Source organism: Mizuhopecten yessoensis, unplaced genomic scaffold, assembly GCF_002113885.1.
Source record: "Mizuhopecten yessoensis strain PY_sf001 unplaced genomic scaffold, ASM211388v2 scaffold7087, whole genome shotgun sequence".
In the NCBI taxonomy this organism is placed as follows: domain Eukaryota; kingdom Metazoa; phylum Mollusca; class Bivalvia; order Pectinida; family Pectinidae; genus Mizuhopecten; species Mizuhopecten yessoensis.
Window position 1 is genome coordinate 825184 of NW_018406874.1, and position 22013 is coordinate 847196.

Genomic DNA, 22013 nt, shown 5'->3' on the forward strand with positions numbered 1-22013 from the left:
CCCCCCCCCCCGGTTCCCAGTGGGGGACTAAAAATAAAACAACTAGTTGAATCATGAATCTCTTCCTTCATGCATGTGGTGTATTTTTACTGTGTCAAGTTACGAAAAATCAACCAAGGGTTAATGAGAAGTTTAGGAGACAGACAGGCTGATTCCTATATACCCCCATAAACTGTTTGCAGGGGGTATAAAATAAATAAAAACCAAAAACAGAAATTCCTGGGGCCTTACTCAGGACTTTTCCTCTTCACTCATACACTTAACCAATGTCTGAATAACTTGCAAAGAAAATTAGCCCAAAGCCACAAAATCTCTTTTAGGTTGCCTTGTCTTTTCCTATATACAAGGGAGAATACTCCAAGTTAAAAAAACACCTGGCAACTAATATTCTTGTAGTTAAGATATTTGACGGACGCAGACATAATTTGCCACCCTGTCCATATCTTAAATATACTATTGAGATTGATCCTTATTTGACATTTCATATTCTGATACATACGCTAGATTGGCAAGGCCTAATATGGGAAATGTTGGGACCCGGGAGGGGGCGTGATACATTTTAAAAGGTTACATATAACTACAGATTAAGAGATTTCAATTATATTTGGCATAAAGCAAAATCTCTAAGCAAAAAGGTTCATTCATTATTTTATAAATACTGAGTGAGCCCCAATAGGGGAACGGGAAGGGCCTATGCCCAATAGGGGAACGGGAAGGGCCCAATAGGGGAACGGGAAGGGGAACGGGAAGGGCCCAATAGGGGAAGGGGAAGGGCCCAATAGGGGAAAACCTTTATAATACTTCTCATAGAGTATGGCAGGAGGAATGTTAACATTACATGGAGTAAAGCATATCTCTCAAACAAAGTAGAGGCAATTCAATTTTGTATAATAAAATGTGTGGGCTCAATCAGGTCGTAGAGGAGTTGGGGCTCAATAGTAAAAGTTAGGGGTTATCATTTAACTTCTCAGTATGAGTAAAGGGATCTTAACCTTATGTAGGATATTAAAGCAATTCTCAACCAAGGGAAATAATTGTTTTATAAGAACACATGTTTTCCTCATGGGGGCAGATTGTATAGGGTTCAATAAGGGAAATGGTGGTTACTATTTAAACACTATTCCTTATATACAGTTGAAAGAGTTTTAGTCTAATTTTGTATGAACCATATCGCTTTAAGTTCAGTTCTGTCCAGTGTGAGAGTTTTAGTCCTTTGTGGTAAATAGTACACAAATTGGGCTCCAGCAAATAGGTAAGACTGTTCTGTTTAGTTGATAGCTATAATGTTTTTGATTGAATAGGCTTACAAGCACATTATAGAAGTTCAGTTTTCATCTTTACACTTTGCATTGTAAAAATAGATCCCTGATTATACTTATAATATTGCTGAAATGTGATATTTTTCACCTGTAGGTTATATAAGTAGTGTATTGTTATGAATTAGATGGATTATTTTCTACCTGTACAGGTATTTAACATAACCGATGCAGTTAACTTATCTTTCATTAATAATGTATCTATTAACATTTTCCTTTATTGTTCATCTATAATGCACGGATATCACTTGTGTTTCAGTTTTAACACTTTAAAAAAATTGCTGCATTAATTTCCCACTTTCACTGGTTTGGCAGACCTCATGCACTATGTCATCAGAAGGAAATGTAATCAATTAAACAAATAACATATGTGTATATGCTAAGTGCTTTAATTTTCCCTGATCAACTAACTATCAATGTTGATACCTGATGGATATTTGAGAAACATTGACCTTTAAAAAAAATCAAGATAATTTTAATGCTGTGGTGTTTACAAGGCCATACATGTCAATCAAACTCAGGTTGATAATACTAGGGCAAAATATAAATAAAGGAAAGAATTATGATTAACATTGAGAGTAAGCTAGGTCAATATATTGTGTATTTCAGAATTTTGCTTTTTTTTAATAGAAGAGTTATTGTCCTTTGTTTATATCAAAAAAATGTTTGGAGCATATATACCGTCTTTGCTCTTTTAGCTGCATTCACCAAACTTGCTATACTTATGTCTTCGGTTGATGGAGTGTCACATATACTATACTCAGGTCTCCTGTGCCACTTTATACAGTCCCACAGGGGTGGGGTTAGAGCACCACTTTTTTTTGCTAATTCACATACATTTACCACACTTATAGCACATTTGTACCTTTGGAAAGCAGTGTTGCACACTTGTGTTTTGTGGACCCTTTCTTTCAGTTATGAAACTTCATTCATTTTAAACACGTTTTTCTTTGTGATGTTTTAAAATATAAGTAAAGGACGATAAACTCGATTCAAATTGTTTTTGAAATTGTAAAACAAAATTAGAACACCTTGTCTTTTCCCTTTGGCTAATAAAGTAAAACATGCATCACGGTTTCCCAATTTTAACACAATTTATAATTAAACACATGCAACGTTTGTAGTTACATATGTCTAAATTGTGTTGAAATTGAGAAAGCATAATTCATGAGCAATTATAAGAACCCTACATCAGTATCTATTTCATTTGATTGTTTTCATTCACTGTGGCCTATTGAGTGTTAACAACTGCATGTGATACTCATCTATGTTAACTTAAACAACTTAAAGTTTACTCTCTCTATAAAGGAATTGAAATATGTTTGATATCCGTTTTTTTGGAAATAAAGTTGCCGTGTATAGATGACCTCTGTGTGGCCAAGCTGATACTAAGATTTAGTGTGTAACAGTAGCTGATATGAGCTGAAGATAAGCTACCTTGCCACTTGTACAGATAGTTATGGCACTTTGTTTTGTTCCTTGACCTAAATTGCCATACCTAATGTGATATGTGTCAGACCCCTAGTGTTGTCTATGATGTGCAGGCTACTGTATGAGTCCATGTTTGTAAGTATTTTTAACAACACTCAGGGGGGATACAAAAAGTAAAGGAAAATAAAGATCATGGAGAAAATGTATCGTCTTCTTAACAGAAATATAGTGAAATGTAACAGATGCATGCATGTTAAATAATCTTTTCAGTGCGGAGGGGGGGNTTATACAAAAAAATAGCACATTTACCAAAACCATTTAGAAAACATTTCTAATTTGATTCTAATGTAAAAAGTATTTCATTGAATATTTTTTTCCTCCAATGATTATATTGATATGCACAATATAAATTAAAAATATGACGTAAATAATTGAAAATGTTTTATTCAATATGTGCGATCTACAGTAAAAATTTGAATATTTTCTCATATGTATTCCCCAGAAAGATTATATATTATCCATGTTTGTTTTGCACATGCAATTGAGAAATGTGTGATATGTTTTTGAACATGTGCACATATACAAGACAGATTTTGTCACCAGATATGTGACAGTTTTATCCTCAAATGTCTCCATGTCTGTATAGGTGTACTTCAATGGAATCCACTTATACCAAGGTGGTTTTCTCAACACTTACAAAAATTATATTTCATGCTTAAAATGTTGATATCAATAACTTCTACACAAACAGTTAAGTGGTAACACTTCCAGAAACAAAAACCTACCAGACCTTCTCTCATCCAAGTGTCCTTGCTTTCCATCTTTCTGATATTTTCTGTACGTATACAACTATAAGATTTGATTTACTATAAATGATTTCAGCCGTTGATGGAACACATCTGTGACACATTCAGGAGCACCTAACCAGAACAGCTTTGTGACGAGGCGATGGAGAGTGTTTACGATGTAGTAATTATAGGAGGTGGGGTGGTAGGCTGTTCCCAGTTGTTCACACTAACGAGGCTCGGCTACAGGTGTCTACTTCTGGAGAAGGAAGCCCACCTAGTGTCCATGGCAAGCTCCGGAAACAGGTATAAAATTCTATTATGATGGTACCGCCGCATTAGTGAATCTATTCAGAACCTGATCATTTATAATCGAAAAATGTATAGTAATTGATGCAGTCTTCAAAATAAGTTTCTGAGAATGTTGTTTTTGTAATTCATGGTGTTTTTTTTTTTGTTTTTTTTTTATTTGAGGTTATTTTCAGTTTCAAGTCCATACCCTATTCCCATAGGATCAATTTGTTTTCAAAAGCATCTGGGTATCCAAATTATGCAGATCAAACAAGAGTCCCTGATTTGCTCACCTGGATATTTGAGCAATCATGGGAAGACATTCTTAACAAAAGTACATTTAAAAATATTACCATATATTGAGTATCCTTCACTTAAGAATGGTCAAGACTAAATAAAACTTTATACTTCTCTATCTCAGCATGATACTGGTCAACTAGCATCACACAGGGCCCCCTGGTATTGTGGAAGAAGCTGCTTAAAGATATTTACATATTTGACCCCTGTGACCGTGAAAGTAGGTCAAGGTAATTTATTTGGGGAAACTTTATAGCACTCCAAGTCTGTCCCAGGTACCTACTGGCCAGGAATCAGTACTCTGCGCCTCCTGGTTATTCTGAAGAAATTGTTGAAAGGTTTTTACATATTTGACCCCTGTGATCTTGAAAGTAGGTCAAAGTATATCACTCTGTCAAAGGTACCTACTGGTCAAGTATTATTATTCTGGGCCTCCTGGTCTTGACAGTTTCCACGTTAAGTTCCTAGGGATGGAGTAGACCTCAGGCATATTTTGTAGCATTTGTGTATTCATCTCTTCATGTCTTGCAATTGAATATAAGAATATAGGGTGGATATCTTCATTGTTTCCATGTTATAACCCAGGCATCAAGTGCCAAGGGGAGTGGGGGACCAAGCCTTGCATCACGATGTTTCTTTGTACCTAGCAAGATGAGAATCTCAACTATGCTCATGTATGACCTCTCCCCCCATCTATTCCAGAGATGTCATTTATAGCAATAATACCAAATTATCACTTTTTTGCCCTTTCCTACCTTATTTGGGGTCAGCCCCTCCATTTGTACAATTTTGAACCCCTGCCACCTAAGGATGTTTCCAGTCAAATTTGTAAAGGTGACAGATCGACCAAGAAGGGATGAATCATGATATTTAATAAACTGAACATACTTCATTGGTGACCTTTCTGCTGTTTCTGTTATAGTGGGATGTTAAATACAGGTTTTGATGCTATTTCTCTGTTATAGTGGGATGTTACATACAGGCTTTGATGCTGTTTCTGTTATAGTGGGATGTTACATACAGGTTTTGATGCTGTTTCTCTGTTTTAGTGGTATGTTACATACAGGTTTTGATGCTGTTTCTCTGTTTTAGTGGTATGTTACATACAGGTTTTGATGCTGTTTCTCTGTTGTTATAGTGGGATGTTACATCCAGGCATTGATTCTATTTCTACGTTATAGTGGGATGTTACATACAGGCTTTGATGTTATTTCTCTGTTATAGTGGGATGTTACATCCAGGCATTGATGCTATTTCTACGTTATAGTGGGATGTTACATACAGGTTTTGATGCTGTTTCTGTTATAGTGGGATGTTACATACAGGTTTTGATGCTGTTTCTCCGTTATAGTGGGATGTCACATACAGGTTTTGATGCTGTTTCTGTTATAGTGGGATGTTACATACAGGTTTTGATGCTATTTCTCTGTTATAGTGGGATTTTACATATAGGCTTTGATGCTGTTTCTGTTATAGTGAGATGTTACATACAGGTTTTGTACTGTTTTTCTGTTATAGTGGGATGTTACATACAGGTTTTGATGCTGTTTCTGTTATAGTTGGATGTTACATACAGGTTTTGTTGCTGTTTCTCTGTTATAGTGGGATGTTACATACAGGCTTTGATGTTATTTCTCTGTTATAGTGGGATGTTACAAACAGGTTTGGATGCTGTTTCTCTGTTATAGTGGGATGTTACATACAGGTTTTGATACTGTTTCTGTTATAGTGGGATGTTACACACAGGTTTTGATGCTGTTTCTGTTATAGAGGGATGTTACATACAGGGTTTGATACTGTTTCTGTTATAGTGGGATGTTACATGCAGGTTTTGATGCTGTTTCTGTTATAGTGGGATGTTACATACAGGTTTTGATGCTATTTCTCTGTTATAGTGGGATGTTACATATAGGCTTTGATGCTGTTTCTGTTATAGTGGGATGTTACATACAGGTTTTGTTCTGTTTTTCTGTTATAGTGGGATGTAACATACAGGTTTTGAAGCTATTTCTCTGTTATAGTGGTATGTTACATACAGGTTTTGATGCTGTTTCTCTGTTATAGTGGGATGTTACATACAGGTTTTGATACTGTTTCTGTTATAGTGGGATGTTACATACAGGCTTTGATGCTCCATTGGGAAGTATAGAGCATGCCAGTATACTAAGATGTCAACAGCAGATCCTACCTGTCCTCAACTCCCTTGGGCTTCCATACTCTAAGATTGGTGCAACTATGGTAGCCTGGAACAATCAACAGGTAAAATTCCATCATTTCCTTACATCTTAAACAAAAATTGATATTCAAAGACAGAGAAAAATGTGATGTTTGTTAAAAAAAAATGTGTCATCTGGATTATTTTTAATCTTTCATTTTATGTTTGTCTCATGAAAAATCCTTGATCCACACCTGGCCAAAATGTCTTATTCTGTCCCATTGGATTTAACAGTGGTTGTGGTTTCACTTATACAATATGTGGTTGATTAATGATGTCTTAAATTTCAATTATTTAAGTGTACAAGTTCCATGTTTGACTTACTGTGTGGATTTTAAATGTACCAGATTTTAATCTTACAGAAAGAGAAACTCCCTGAAGTGCTTCAGAAAGCAAAGGATGCTACGATAGAAGACATTGTGGAGTTATCTATGTCACAGCTCTACCAGATGGAGCCACATTTAGCCCTCGGAGCAACAGGTGCTCTCTGGATACCAACAGAGGCAGTTATTGATCCATGGCTTACACCTATTGCTTTTGCGCATCATGCAAAATCATTAGGTGCTAAGGTACAAGTTGTTCTTTAGAATGGTGATTTGGAGAATTTACTGTTGCATTTTGAAAAGACCTCCTGAAAATAACGATAACTTTTAAATCTTTTCAAATTGTAAAGAAGCAAGGATTTTTTTAAATAGTGGACATAGATTTTAACATACAGAACTTTTATTTGCAACCCCCAACCTCAAAACTGACAAGCCCAAAGTAAAACTAAGATACATTGTGAATCTGCCGTTAGTTTCCTAAATACTGTTTATAGGGTAGTAATATTACTGTGTGCTCACTAACCATTGTATTTTGTAAAAAAAAAAATCAAATCTGAAGACTCTTGTGTATTAGTTATTTATTCTATTTCTGGCTCATCGGACATCCCTGTACGCCATTGTAGGTGTTGACAAGTACAATGGCCCAGAGCTGCGAACTGGATGGCCAGGGGATCTGGAAAATCTCTACAACCAGAGGTGTGTTCCAGGGTCGCGTGGTCATCAACAGTGCTGGTCTGTATGGAGATGTGGTCGACAAACTGGCAGGAGTCCAGAAGTTCAGGTCAGTCTATCTGACAGGTCAGCTTCGAAGATAACCTGGGCTAGCATAGTTTCTAATTAAGTCACTTATAATTGGCATGGCAATGTATATGTCTTTGTATATGATGGCCTTTCATACCTTATTCTAGCTGTTGTGTTGTAGGATCAAGCCGAGAATGGGACAGTACCTTATCTACGGCTCAGAAACCCAGTCGCTCATCAACAGCAGCATTCTCCCCATCCCCACCGAGAAGACCAAGGGAGTCATTGTATTCAAGTCAGGTCTGTGTAGAACATTATTCCGATCCCCACCAACTAAACCAAGTGTTATATACGGGAATTCAGGTTCATGTGAATACAAACATTATTCCAATCCCCACCAACTAAACTAAGAGTCATATTGAATTCTGGTTCATATAGAACTTAAATATTATTCTAATCCCGATCAACAGTGAACTAAACCAAGGGAGACTGGTACGTGTAGAAATATTAATCCAGTCCTCACTAAGTAAACTAAAAGGATTAATATTCATGTGTATTCCAGGTCCATGTAGATACAATATTCTGAACCCCACCAACTCAACCACGAGTGTCATCCTTCAGTGCTTAATCTTAAAAACAGCTTTCAGTTTTAAGTCAATGATAAGTTTCTTAATATATTTCATAAATATTTTAGTTTCATTTGTCGTTTAATGAAATACAGCCCATAATTTTATCCTTCCAGAAACCAATCCTGACATGTAAAACTGTGTTGACTGTGGAGGTATCAATACCTTCTCATGGATCCTCCTTCAGTCACCGTCACATGGTGGAATCCCCCACATTACTGCTGCAGAGGGGCTGTTCTCAAGGTCATTTATATTGTTTACATTCTGTGTACTTTCAGTGTATGACAATGTGATAATCGGCCCGACACAAGAGGAGACTGAGCAGCGTACCATACCAGTTAGGCTCTCACAGGGGGTGGTGAACAGTTTACTGAATCACGGAAAAGTCACGGTCCCTTCTCTCCAGTCACACCCTGTAGTGCACACGTACTCTGGTACACGCCCTGCTACAGAAACCAAGGACTACCATGTGGTCCCCCACACTGACAGGTAAATATACTCCCCTCCCCTCTATTTACACACTGTAGTACACTCCGATATGCATCCCACTACATTGTACAAAGACTCAGAACTACGATGTGATCCCCAACACGGACAGTAAATATTGCTTCTCCTCATTGGTCACACCCTGTATTACTTACCCCACCATAGAAACTAAGGACTGCCAAAGCTGACAACAAAACTTTGTCCCTTCCGGTCCTGTGACTCCCTGTAGTGCTCACTGGTAACAATTATGTGCCCTACTTCCGACACCCGTACCTAATACCGCTATTTTCACATCCCATAGTAAACACCCTTGCACACCGCCCCTGCTACCGAGACAAGGTAAATATTGCACCCCCAATCTCCTGATATACCCTGTAGTATACAGACACACTCTGATACATGTCCTGAAAAAAAAACAAGAGTATCGCGGGGCGGAACAAAATACGTATAGTGTTATATTCTTTCTTACATTGAAATAAGATCTGCATCATTCTAAGAGTGGTTAGCTGATATGCTAGTAAAAAATGTAGGAGAAAATCTTCGGACAAAAAATCAAATACTGAAATGAGCAAAAGGCAATAAATTTTGCAAAAATCGTCATATCAAGATTCTTTTCATGGAGACACAACTTCATATCATGATTATAATGTATACCAAGTTTCAAAGAGAACGGCCGAAAAATGAAGGAGGAGATCTCCGGACAAAATTCAAATACCGAAATAAACAAAGGGCAATAGCTTTTGGAAAAATTGTCGAATCAAAATTCTTTTATGGGAGACACAACTTCATATCATGATTATAATGTATACCAAGTTTCAAAGAGATCGGTCGAGAAATGTAGGAGGAGATCACCGGACAAAATTCAAATACTGAAATGAACAAAGGGCAATAACTTTTGGAAAAATTGTCGGATCCAAATTCTTTTAAGGGAGACACAACTTCATATCATGATTATAATGTATACCAAGTTTCAAATAGATCGGTCGAAAAATGTAGGAGGAGATTGCCGGACAAAGTTTACGCTGGACAGACGGACGGACGGACAGACAACACCATACCATAATACTACTGTCAAATTTGACGGTCGTATAAAAACAAAACCGGGTCTTTATATTTTTACATACCCATACCTAGTTCCTGTACTGTCACACCCTAGGGTAATACCCTGTACTGCATTCTCCACTAAAATACACTATGGTACTACCCATTTTGAAACATGACATGTCCAGTGTGATCTTGTTTATCTGGACAATCCTTATGTTATCATCAGGCAAAAGTGCACCTTTAACTTTCAACTTATCCTTCTTAATACATGACCAACCATCATTCCAGCATACACACAACTGTCCCAGCCTCTGCAGTATCTCGTGTCCTTACAGGAAATGGTTGACCCTGGGAGGTATACGCTCCACAGGCTTGTCCTCCTGTCTGGGTGTGGCCGACATGGTGGTTGGGATCATGAAGAACAAGTTCTGTCTGGAGCCTTCTAACAGTCCTAGCATGCACATCCCAAAAATAGACATCAGCTTCACGAACCATCGTACGGCAATGCTTGGATCGGAGGAGTACACGGTCACACACCCACTTACCTACACTGCCAAGTTTGACAGGAAAGTCTGGGCCGGTTTGTGAAAGGGATAATTTCATCATCACTAAGATTAAATGCATTGGTTTTTATATTTATATTCATATAGAATTGTCGGTATAACCCAATCACAAAGCAATGACAAACACAGCACCATAAATGTCATTGTCCGACTTGTCATCAGTATGAGGTCACAATGGCAGCACTGAATACCACTGGATCAGGATCAGATGTGGCTGACAAGACTTACAATTCACTATTCCAACAAATATTATTGCAAGTCAAAATGTAAATACAAGTAATAATGGTATTGATCTTCTTCCTGGTGGCAATTTAGGGCCAACAAACAAAAAGATAGCTAATAAAGCAGCTAACTTCATTGTAACAAGAGGCCCAGAGGGCCTGTATCGCTCAGCTGGATATCTAAGCAATCATGGCAAAATATTCCCCAAATGAGATCCAAGGGCAAGGGAATATGCCAGACCCCAAGGCCAATCCTTGAATTGTAGCATATCTGTATTAAATTTTTCATGCCCAGCAATTTAATGCATGGTTATGGGGTGGGGATCTCAACTGTTTCCAAGCTGCGACTCAGAAACTAGGTCCCCAGGGTTGTGGCCAGACTCCAGGATCAATTCTTATATCATAACTGCATTCGTCTCTTTTTGCCCAGCATTTGTATTTATAGTTTTGGGGTGGGGATCTCGACCGTTTCAAAGTTATGACCATGAGACTATGTCTCATAGAGTGGGGCCAGACCCTAGGGCCGTCCTGGAAGCAAATAAACATTCTTCCCTTTATACTCAGCAATTGTATATATGGTTATACGGTGGGGATCTCAACCATTTCCAAGTAATAAACTTTTTTTGGCCCCACCCCTTAGTACGGGGGGGTCAGTCCCACCATTTGTACAATTTTGAATCTGCACTACCTAGGGATGCTTTCAGTCAAATAAGGTTGATATTCATCTTTTAGTTCCAAAGAAGAAGTTGCTTAAAGCAATATAGCCAAATTGACCCCTTTTGGCCCCGCCCCTCAGCCAAACCATTTGTACAATTTTGAATCCCCATCACCTAAGGATGCTTCCAGTCAAATTTAGTTGAATTACAATCAGTGGTTAAGAAGAAGAAGGCGTTTTAAAGAAATTGTTGACGTACGGACGACAGACGCCACAGTATGGCATAAGCTCACCTTGGTCCTTCGGACCCGGTGAGCTAATAAGTACATGAATGCTTTATGTAAAATGTAATTTTCTTCCAAGGATTATTCCAGATATTAATGTATAGTGGGATATATGCAGTTGGCATTCATATTGTTAATAATTGTCAAATTAAAGTAATTCAATCCTTTTTCTTTAAAACCATATGCTTTTGACAGTTCTGATCATTCAGGGATGTAATGTCATGTAAACAGTTTTAGATTTCATATAAATGTACATATTTCTCATTCATGTTAATGTTTCTGAATCATATTCATTATTTGTCATCTACATGTATTAATCAAGTTTAAGCAAAGAATTTAGTATCGGGATACTTGTATCACAAACTCTACATAAAACCTGATATGTTCATTTTTGTAATTAGTTTGTTGCGTTTCCTCCTGCAGACATTTCTTTTACTTTATAATAGTCATTGCAATAAAGGTACGTAAAAAAAAAGGCTACACTAATTTTGTTTGTTCTGTTTTATTCATAATCTGACATGATATTGAAGTGAATTATCATAATAATGTACAATGAGTTAGCTGTATATATAATGCATCAGGTAATGATCTAAGGAATGATTGATGGACTTCATATATTAAAATATAAAGATGAAGACTACTTTCATACCGGTGTTGTACTTTCAACACCTGGGGACCTCTGTACCTCATCGTTAAAAGCTGCCATCACAGACCCAAGAAACACCTCATTATTTAACAGGGAACATATCTAACATAGTGAAACTTAACTTTTTACTTCTATTTCTGAATTAAAAATACTCAATCAAAAATCTTGCACCATGAGAAAAAAATATATATACATGAAATTGATCCAAACAGGACCAAGAAAGCAGAATTTTATACTTCACATTGTCCATATTTTTGATCCGACAACCAAAATAAATATTTTCTGCCAATTTTAATACCTCAAAAGCTTAATTTCTAACTTCAGCACCAGAAATTTGATGAAACCAATTAAATATGATATTGTCTTTATATTCTGCATAGATTCTATCTTTTTTCTCTACGCCTGAAAAAATGTGTATATCGGTAAACTAAAGAGTTTGTTAACCTTCTGTCTGAGAGATACATGGGACTAATAACTGTTTATGGCTTGCACAATATTCAAATTCCATGTTTATGAATTTCGAAGCTACATTATTTAACACTACACAGTAAACATCGGAACATATACTGGTAGATAAATATAATCCCCAAAAAAATGTGAACTTCATTCGTCATACAAACATAAGGAAAGGGTGGATTTCCCTTAGACGTCTTGTCCTTTTATCACCCCTTATACCAGTAATGCTATGCTAAAATCTATCCCAAGTTAACACACAAACAGTATAGACAATCACTGCCCTGATGAGTCATGTTGAACTGATCCCCTCCTCAGGGCTGGGTTTCTGAACAGTCCTTTTACCGGGTTGTATGACATATAGACACCACATATCTGCTGCCGTGCCTTTTCCGATCCGTGAACTGTTTATCAACCTCTCCAGAGTCACTGAGGCGTGATTGTTCAGTGTCTGATAGCAATGTGCAAAGGTACTGTCTCATCTTATACACATTGTTAACACACAATTTAAAAGTTACGAAACTATTACACAAGTCCTGGAAAAGATCACCATCACCGCCTCCTCCGGTTGTCTCTGCGACTTCTGTAAAGAGAGAAAATCAATTTCAAAATATAGGTCACTGGTCACTTGTAAGAATCCATTAGGGCTTTCACTGATCTGTATATTAATTGGCAAGTGGGGCAGGGAAGCACTTACACTGGATAACAAATACCCCCTTCCCCCAACAACAATAACAATATATAGCCTGTATGATCTATATCATATCGTCTGTGGTTATCCACCAATATAACCTTCATGCTGGAGCTTGTAGATTACACCTGAATTAAACTTGACTACAGATTATAAACCAATGAATAAGTCATTGGATATCCTCAGTACCTAAACTCCAATAGCCTAGACAAATGATTCTCATGTTCACAAGAAGTTCACATTGGCCTCATTTGTAGATTTTATCCAGTGTTTCAGTGTTTTCTCAACTACCAATGTCCCCAATTTTATTTTCCAAACCTGCTGAAAACACTGGTGTTTGAATGTCGAAAACAACATGGAAACTAATATCATTTATGTCCACTGCCTATTCAATGGGGTTCCACACTATAAATAGAAACAGACAGTCACTTTAATATGGAAAACTGCAAGTTAGGGTTATTCATTAAAAATCTCAACTTTACAAGTTTCAGGAGTACTAGCAAATTACAATTTGCACACAATCCAATTAAGGCCAACTAAAGCCAGCATGAAGCTGGACGGTATGTTTTAAGATTACTTACTTGCTCTTGCGTGGCCCTCTCACAAAACACCAATCCACATTGATTTTCTGACCCAGGAGGTCCGACCCATTAAGTGTATCCATAGCCCCCTGGGCCTCTTTGAATGTTTCATATTCTATCAGAGCATAACCCTACAATAAATTGGAAAGGTCAAGGTCAATTTCTGTTTATTAAAAAAGTGCTTTTTAGTTCAAAACTTTTATCTTGGTAATTACTTAGATTACCATTGAAGAAATCACTGTCTTGTAGACAAGAAAACTATGGCCAATTCATTGAAACAATTAAAATGAAGATTCTATCTAATAAAATATCCCGACACTTTTCATAATGTTCATCCAACTCTGATGAATGCAAGTGAATCTATGGTTCATACAGATCCAATCAAGTGTTTTATTTTGATGTATATTTTTTATTACTTTCCCAGCACTTAAGATTTTTCTTCAGAAAAGTTTCAGCACTTTCAGCCGATGCTTGAGAGTATGGTCTCCTTAAAACTAGTTTGATTCTTTAGCTTTAAAAGACTTGTCTATTTGACATATTTTGACTTCTGAAATTAAGAGAAAATTCTATTTGACTTGTAAAATTGCTAAATGTCAATGGTAAACCACTAGTTTTACACTATCCTATCCATTATACAAAGCTTCACTGCCATGTCCCACAGTTGAAGCTGTCCACACAAGTTGGTTTAAGTCTGCCAAGTACTTCACAAAAGTCAAAAACATGAAAATCTAATTCATCAGCTCACCAAGCACCTATATATGCCAGGTTATTTTATGAACTAGTGAGACATACCTTAAGGAATCCTGTTCGTCTGTCAAGGTTGATATGGAGATTTTTTATCTGGCCGTAGTCAGCAAATTTGTCATGAAGATCATCTTCTTGTGCTTCCTCGTGGACACCAGTCACAAATAAGATCCACCCTTCCACAGCTGTGTATAGGAGAAATGTATTCAGAGTATTTCACAAGAATAACCTCAATTAATAAATAATTCAAATGCTTCACATGCAAATCTGCATGTGATGTACTTTTACCGTTACAAAAAAATCAAACATGGTTAAGGAGGAGATGTGCTTACAAGATTCATAGAGACAAGGTGGTTCCTTTATAACCCCACAAACCTTGTTTCTGGGGGGTTATACTATTAAAGAGAAATAACGGAAAAGATAAATGCTCCCAAATATTACAGTGGATGCAATAGAGTAAAAATGCTCCCAAATTTTGCAGTGAGAGCAGCATATTGGTCGCTTCGTTGTCCCCCAAAAAGGGCATTCATAAGGTAAAACCACAATTGTTTTTTGATAGCGATTCAGTCCTAGGCATCATTTTTAAATTGTTGTTAAGAGATAAAACTGATTTTCAAACATTGGACAGTCCCATAGGAAAAGCATGAGCCCAAGATTTAAATATCATTATATGTGTCCCCAATAAGGCACAGGGCTCACCCTGGACCTAAAAAATCAGTAGCCAAAAAAGTAGCCATGTTTGAATTTCAGTAGCCAATTCTTTTTTTTAAACATTGGCCATACTTTCTCGGCCTCCAACAGTTCGGATAGGCCCTCCATTAAAATCATTAAATATTTAAGTGCAATACTATTCAACATGATGTTAAATTAAAGAGTACTCTGTAAAATTAAAATTTTGTTATACATCATATTTATAATTTAATCCATAATGTCATCTTTTTTTAATTAATACTTTTAGATTATATGGCTGTAATTTTAAGAAAAAATGACTTACATTAAAATGCAGAAAATTTCCACTAGAACTTTATTTTATTTTATTTTCAAACGATAGAAAAATCAGACTTTTTCTCATTTTCTTGACACGGAAATTGTGTAAAAATCAGGTTGAAAATTTCAAATTTTAAGATATTGTTTGCCTTAATGCCGTGCCTTCAATAAAAAAAATAAAACTAATAAAATCCAAATCAAAAGTAGCCTCAGTGATGCAATATTGAAAATTATTTTTCCTGTGTTTACATTCACCGTAATTCATGTTTTATGTAAATAAAAATATATATATATTAAAAAAGATCACACATTTCAAATGTAAATGGCAGTAGAACACATTTGAAAGGAAAAGTATGAATTTATAACGGTACTGACCAACCCTTCGAAATAAATCGGGAGCACATCACGTCGCGCAACTTGGCCATTCCCGTGCTCGTGTTGTCGATTGGCACCTAATGAAGTCATTCTGAATGGTTTGCTGTTCTAAAAACTGCATAACTGCGGTGCTAAATAACTTTTCTCAATCACTTCAATTCTAAAATGTCTAACTACGAAAGTACACAGATACGATATAGGCCTATTGTTTTAAATGATCTGAAAGGCCGAAAATCGGCACTTCGACATGGTATTCAATGCGATACTTAACTTACACTTTCTAATCAAGCATTTCGGACGTATTTATGCTTGCTACGGTACTGGAAAAGGTAAATGAATACCATGCACACTTATTTAAATATACTGAACCAATAAATTTGTTGGATGCGGTGTTTGAACGAGTTTATCAGATCGGCTTACGGCGTCGTCAATGTATGTGTGCGTGACCACTTATGTGTAACTCGCTTATCAGACTGTTTTCTCACCGTCAATGGGTCATCCAATTAACTTCACCCCACTGTCCATTATTGTACAAGAATTATAACACCTTTTGCCATCTGAAGCTTGATAATTGACTTTACAACTTAGACAAAAGCATTAATTAACTCGCAATCGTACAGCGCGCGATGATCTGTGACGGCCCTGATTATGTTTACGCAATCAGTGTCAGCCACAATACACACGTGAGCTCGAGAAGACGGATCGTTTACTGGGACAAAGATACAGAGATTCCCCTTTTTTAAAAACTTAGTAGCCAGTTTTTAGTAGCCAATAAAAAATAAAAGTAGCCAATAGCCCTGAGACAACGTATTCTTACAGCTACATCTGATATTATCGGTAACTCATTTACCCCTGAAATTTTGCAATGAACTATTCCAACCTTTGAATTGAAAGTGTTAAAATGTCTCTTCAGGGGTGAATTGAGTTAACTTGACTGATGTGTACTTACACCTCTGAGGACCTGGTCCACCATCTTCATCCACATCCATTGCCTCAAAATCCTCAACCCCACTTCTTGTTGGGCCATCTGAAAATTTATCACAGACTATTCACATTCTAAACAATAAATCAGATTCTTCCATACATGTATATCTTATTCAACATATACATATGTCTGGTTAAGTTTTATAGAGTTGAGCCTCCTATTAACAGCCACTGCTATCAATGACTCCAGCAGATTTACTTTGGTCACTTGTGTGTTCCCAAGTAGAGGACACAAAAGAAAATCTCCAATTCTGTAGGAGGGGGTCAACCTCGATATCCAGGGGTTACGCTCACTTCTGTAGGGGGGTCAACCTCGATATCCAGGGGTTACGCTCAATTCTGTAGGGGGGGGGTTAACCTCGATATCCAGGGGTTACGCTCACTTCTGTAGGGGGGTCAACCTCGATATCCAGGGGTTACGCTCACTTTTGCTCTCCACACCCCTGTAATATGTCATAGCAAAATTAAAGGCTGGTGTGCGCCACCTTGTTGATGATACAGGTAGACTAGTTCAATCCTTTGATGTACATCAAAAGAATCTCGCAGTCACAGTAAAAATTGACAGGCTTTGAAGTCGGATGTCTCTCCTTTGTAATCTTCAAAGGACATTTATCAGCCTAGCAATTGGTCAGTTTTTTTAACCCGAGACCAATCAAATAGCTATCTTCGTGCCTTCAATTTTGCTATGACATATTCCAGGGGTGTAGAGAGCGAACGTGAGCGTAACCCCTGGTTATCGAGGATGGTAGGGGGTGTTCACATTAGTTACATCCAACAGTATGCATGGGTAGCAGCAGATACTTATAAAAATCCCAGCTTTATCAGGAGATGTGAAACATCTTTGTATAGTGAAATGGAATGGTTATTGACCATGGATATTAAAACAAACAAGTATAATACTGGTATGTCAGCTAAAGCTATGACTCACAAATGGTTTGTTTACATGTATCAATGTGATTACACATTTAAAGATGTACAAAAGTACAGATGTTATGTATATACCTGCACCAAATCCTCTTCCTTTCCGTTTCTTGGCTTTTTCTTTTAGCTTCTGTAATCCCTCTAAAAGCAAAAAAAAAATATAATAGATTAAAAGTTAAATATGGAAAATGGTTTCAACGAAGCTACTGTATTTTTGTTCTATGAAACTGAAATTAATATGAAACCAAACACTATCTTGTTATTAATCTGTAAAAATCGGCAATGTTCCTGGTCTTAAATTTTAAAGTGGTGTACGAGTTTGAAATATACATTATTGACAATTTCTCAATTATCAGAAATTGATGATTTTATTGAATTTAATTCTTAAAATTTAAAACACAATTGAAGAAATGTTCTGCCTAAATACATTGCAAGTCCTTAATTAGGCATGTGCACTACAGGGGAGAGCACAGGTAAATATCCTTGTCCCCAAAATGGAAGGCGGTCCTAAGCTTGAAGCCCTTCATGATCAATGTTCACTGCTTCAGGTAATGTACATACAACCTTCTCAGGTACACTGTTCCAGTCAATCACAGTTTTGGGGAAGAAGAGGTTTTAAAACTGTCTGATCAAGTTTTAATGGTTTGGGAACTTTTAGGTGTTGTTGATTTATTGTTTTTTATTGGGATACCGTCTGTGAAATGTTGGCTCTACTTATTCTCACACCTCAGACTTGGATTTCCCACGTGATACCTGTGGTAGTGGGTTTTTTTTCTATCTCTGACAATTTGTCTGACATCTTTTTGTGACATTTTGCAGAATTTTCACACAGCAATGTATTCAATCGTCTGATAACAGTTAAAAAATGACAATACTCATTATAAACATTATGTTTGTTGTTAGATTTTTATGTTGTAGAAAAACATACCAGGTAATCTACACTGGGAGATAGGTTGTCTTCTTTGCAAAGACAGACTATGTTTTTTACGTGGAAACATTCAAACGTAACTGTAGTAGTAAATAGGCCATATTTATTTAGGCTCAGGCTTTAGTGAAATCAAATAGTTTTTCGAAAAAAAAATCAATTACCTGTAACTGAAGGAGATCAAGTAATCTCAGTCTAGGTTTACTCAGTTTTTCAAAATACTGTAATGTGTCAGCCCCGTACAAATGGGTGTCTTGGCCCTGCAGACGATTTGTTTACATATCGCTGGGCGCCTGTGTGATGGGTTTACACTACATAAATAACACCAATGTCCATTTTATAGTCCAAAATGTGTTTGTACATAAGTTTTAAATGGTGATTATTCAAATTACAACTACAGAACATTGTAGAAATGATTTATAACTTCCCTGCTAATTTCGTGTTAAATCAACCTCTCGTTAGCATCTCAAACACCTCTCAGGACCGCCATTTTGAAACCGAACTGTGCGAGATGCTCGAAACTACTTGATTCTTTAACTTCCTAGGTTTGTAAGCCACGGTAGATTGATGGACATTGAGTCATTATTATGTTTAAAAGAGTATGCTAACCTTTTCGGACACTGTTTATGTCTTTTAATGATGTCTTAGATGTTTAGTCAGTCGGAGAGGCCTCTCGGACCTCTCTCAAGCGTTTCGATAACTCTTACCGGCGTCTGACGTCACTACTGCAGGAAATTCCCTAAACTTAGTATATTTTTATTCCATAAACTTAGCGGCATTAAATAGTAGTTTTACATTTATTTTTGTACTTTGTACCATTATTTTAATGTAAAGCACTTATTGTTTGAGCGGATATTATGAGAGGCCGTGTGTGATAAGGTTTTATTACTTTTACATGCAATCCTATGAGAAAGTGTCTCCAGACCTCTCCCGTCTAATCACCAGACCTCTCCTGAGTAGTAATATTTGGAAGGTTATAAGTACAGGTCGGATCAGACCTTTTTCTAAGTTCATCACTGTCTTCGCTTGCAAACGGTCGCCTCTGAACAGGTTAGATTTAGGAATTTCTCATACTTTGGGTTTAGGCTTACTGTTTATGTTATTTATAGTTCTATTTATTGACACTGTCATCGGATACAAGGGGAAATCCAGGTAGTTGGTTATTTATAGCTGAACTGTCATATTATTACAAATTATCTGAATAGTTGAAGCTTTCTTGTATTTTTGCTGGTCTGCATATCAGATTATAATTTAGGTGACTTTGAATATTAGGCTCTGGTGATTAGTGGGACATTAGTACAGGAAATACAGTCAATTAGTGTATAATTTGGGAATAGTTGTGTACAATTTGTCAATTACATTTGTTATTGTCTGGTGCAAGGACCTGTGTTGAGGCCTTGTTTGTATTGTAATATTATACTGATCTGTACTCTGTAAAGATACCTTGTTATTTAACTTGTTCCTTTAATAAATTATATTTGTACCTGTCAATTGGACTCTTGGTTGATATTTTAGAGTTTTCGCATAGTAATTTAGACTGCTAGACTATTTCTGACCATTGTTTTCAGACCTGACATAGAGGAAATATAACATTTTCGATCGTGATAATCCAGGATCCAGAAAGCACACTATTTTGGCGAAACAAGATTCCCATACTTCTTCGACAGCAGACGGTGAGACATGGACACCGGACGCGCGCTCGTTATAATACTTATTATCAATGGGGGTTTATTTTGCACTTTAAGACAACTCAGTTGTAAGGATGTTTTAATATATGCACTAAAATGCAGAAACAATACATTACATGTTCGTCCATTGTACAGTTAAGTTTGAAATCATATCTTTGAAAAGTGTTTCATTTTGGGTACAGTACCCTCACCTTAATATATTTTATTGATCTTTACTACAAATTGGTGTCAGACTTAGTAGCAAGCAACAGGATTTAATCTGTTTCCACTCCGAGTACTTCAAACCTGTTGTACCAGCAGGAGCGGATTAAAACCTGTGACTTGCGATGATGGGTGTCTGCTGTCAGGTAATTGATGTTGCTTGGCATAGCTTCACACGCCAACAGTCGATCACACAAGTGCCTTGAACACTGTTGCATGGTGTAGTGCTTTAGGTAATCATAAAAATCCTAATGCTGACTTGGGCCTGTTGGGTTTTCTTACCTATGTATTATTGTAGAAAATTGTAAATTAATAAACGATTCTGTAGTTGAAACATGATATTTTGTATATATAATACCCAAGATTTACTGTACCGGTGACCATGAAAATGACGGGGGGGGGTTGAGATGTCACAAAGTAAACTAAATCACTACATGTGCGTGCCGTGATGTTGGTTATGGACTATTCAGGAATTTACACAAAAAAAACTCTTAACATATACACAATGCTTTGTAGGAGTATGGGAAGCAAACGGATCGTTTGGTAATTTATCCTAAACATCGTCAAACTTTCTTTCTTGTTGTTGTTGTAGGCACCGGCGAATGGTCTGTGATCGACTTAGTATCCATCTTTCTATACAATTTTCAAACTAAAATGACATCTAGCAGAATTATGTATTCTTTCTCCTTAATAATCACACATTAATATTGAATTTCTTACGATCGCCTTCCTCGTCAACCTCAAATTCATCTCCTCCTTCTTGCAAATCTAAAACATCCGCCATCTTTATTTGAGCCGCGTGTGTAACTAGTGTGGCGCCACAGGGGGAATAACTCCGTTATATTTCTTCTGTCGTCGGAAAAAAATCCCTACCTTTGATGCTGACCATTTATTTCAATCATAATTAAAAAAAAAAGACAATTCTTAACTTCTTTTTCAAACAATAGACATTCAGTCTATTGTTTGAAAAATAAGTTAAGAATTTACTATTTTACAAAGAAAACTTTGAAAATAAACACGGGTAGTGTAATGAAATTGTATGTGGCAGAAAATAGAAAGTTTATACAGTGTACTTTATCCGAGGATACGGTTTGTGATGAAAGTGTAAGGCAGTGAGTGCAGAGACGTATATATTAATATATATATGTCTCTGGGTAGTGTAATAAACGTGTATATCACGAGCAGTGTAATAATTAATCTGTATATATCAGTGTACTAAAAGTATAGAAAGTACATGTACATACATTATGTATATTTTGTAATGACAGTCTATACACGTGTATGTGGCGGTGGTGTATATGGAATATAATGGAATGCTACATGGTAGTCAGTGTAATGAACGTGTATATTGCAGTGTAATAAACATGTATATAGCAGTGTAATAATTGTGTATATAGCAGTGTATTAAAGTGATATTAATTCAGTCTAGGGTTTCGCGTTCTTGCGTTTTTGTAAGGTCATAAATATATATGAAAACGGCAGAGCAGCAGTTTTAGTGTATGCGTCAGTATAATAACGTATATAAATGGGAGTGTAATG

At 36.6% G+C, this 22013-nt stretch overlaps 2 protein-coding genes across 2 annotated transcripts; one reads left to right on the top strand and one right to left on the bottom strand.

Annotated features, from left to right (window-relative positions):
• Window positions 1–2611: 2611 nt before the first annotated feature.
• On the top strand, window positions 2612–10542 carry LOC110453104 (uncharacterized protein MG039 homolog). Its single transcript, XM_021501942.1, has 8 exons — window positions 2612–2882; window positions 3630–3838; window positions 6226–6379; window positions 6698–6904; window positions 7282–7439; window positions 7581–7699; window positions 8304–8514; window positions 9891–10542. The coding sequence occupies exons 2-8, from the start codon at window positions 3696–3698 to the stop codon at window positions 10141–10143; spliced, it is 1245 nt and encodes a 414-aa protein (XP_021357617.1). The 5' UTR covers window positions 2612–2882; window positions 3630–3695; the 3' UTR covers window positions 10144–10542.
• A 1472-nt stretch (window positions 10543–12014) lies between these two features.
• On the bottom strand, window positions 12015–21282 carry LOC110453078 (RNA-binding protein 8A-like). The gene is made up of 6 exons (XM_021501907.1): window positions 21195–21282; window positions 17742–17801; window positions 16705–16782; window positions 14442–14578; window positions 13650–13780; window positions 12015–12960 (listed from the first exon to the last, which is right to left on the bottom strand). Exons 1-6 carry the CDS (start codon window positions 21256–21258, stop codon window positions 12930–12932), a joined length of 501 nt encoding a protein of 166 aa, XP_021357582.1. The 5' UTR covers window positions 21259–21282; the 3' UTR covers window positions 12015–12929.
• Between the last annotated feature and the right edge of the window lie 731 nt (window positions 21283–22013).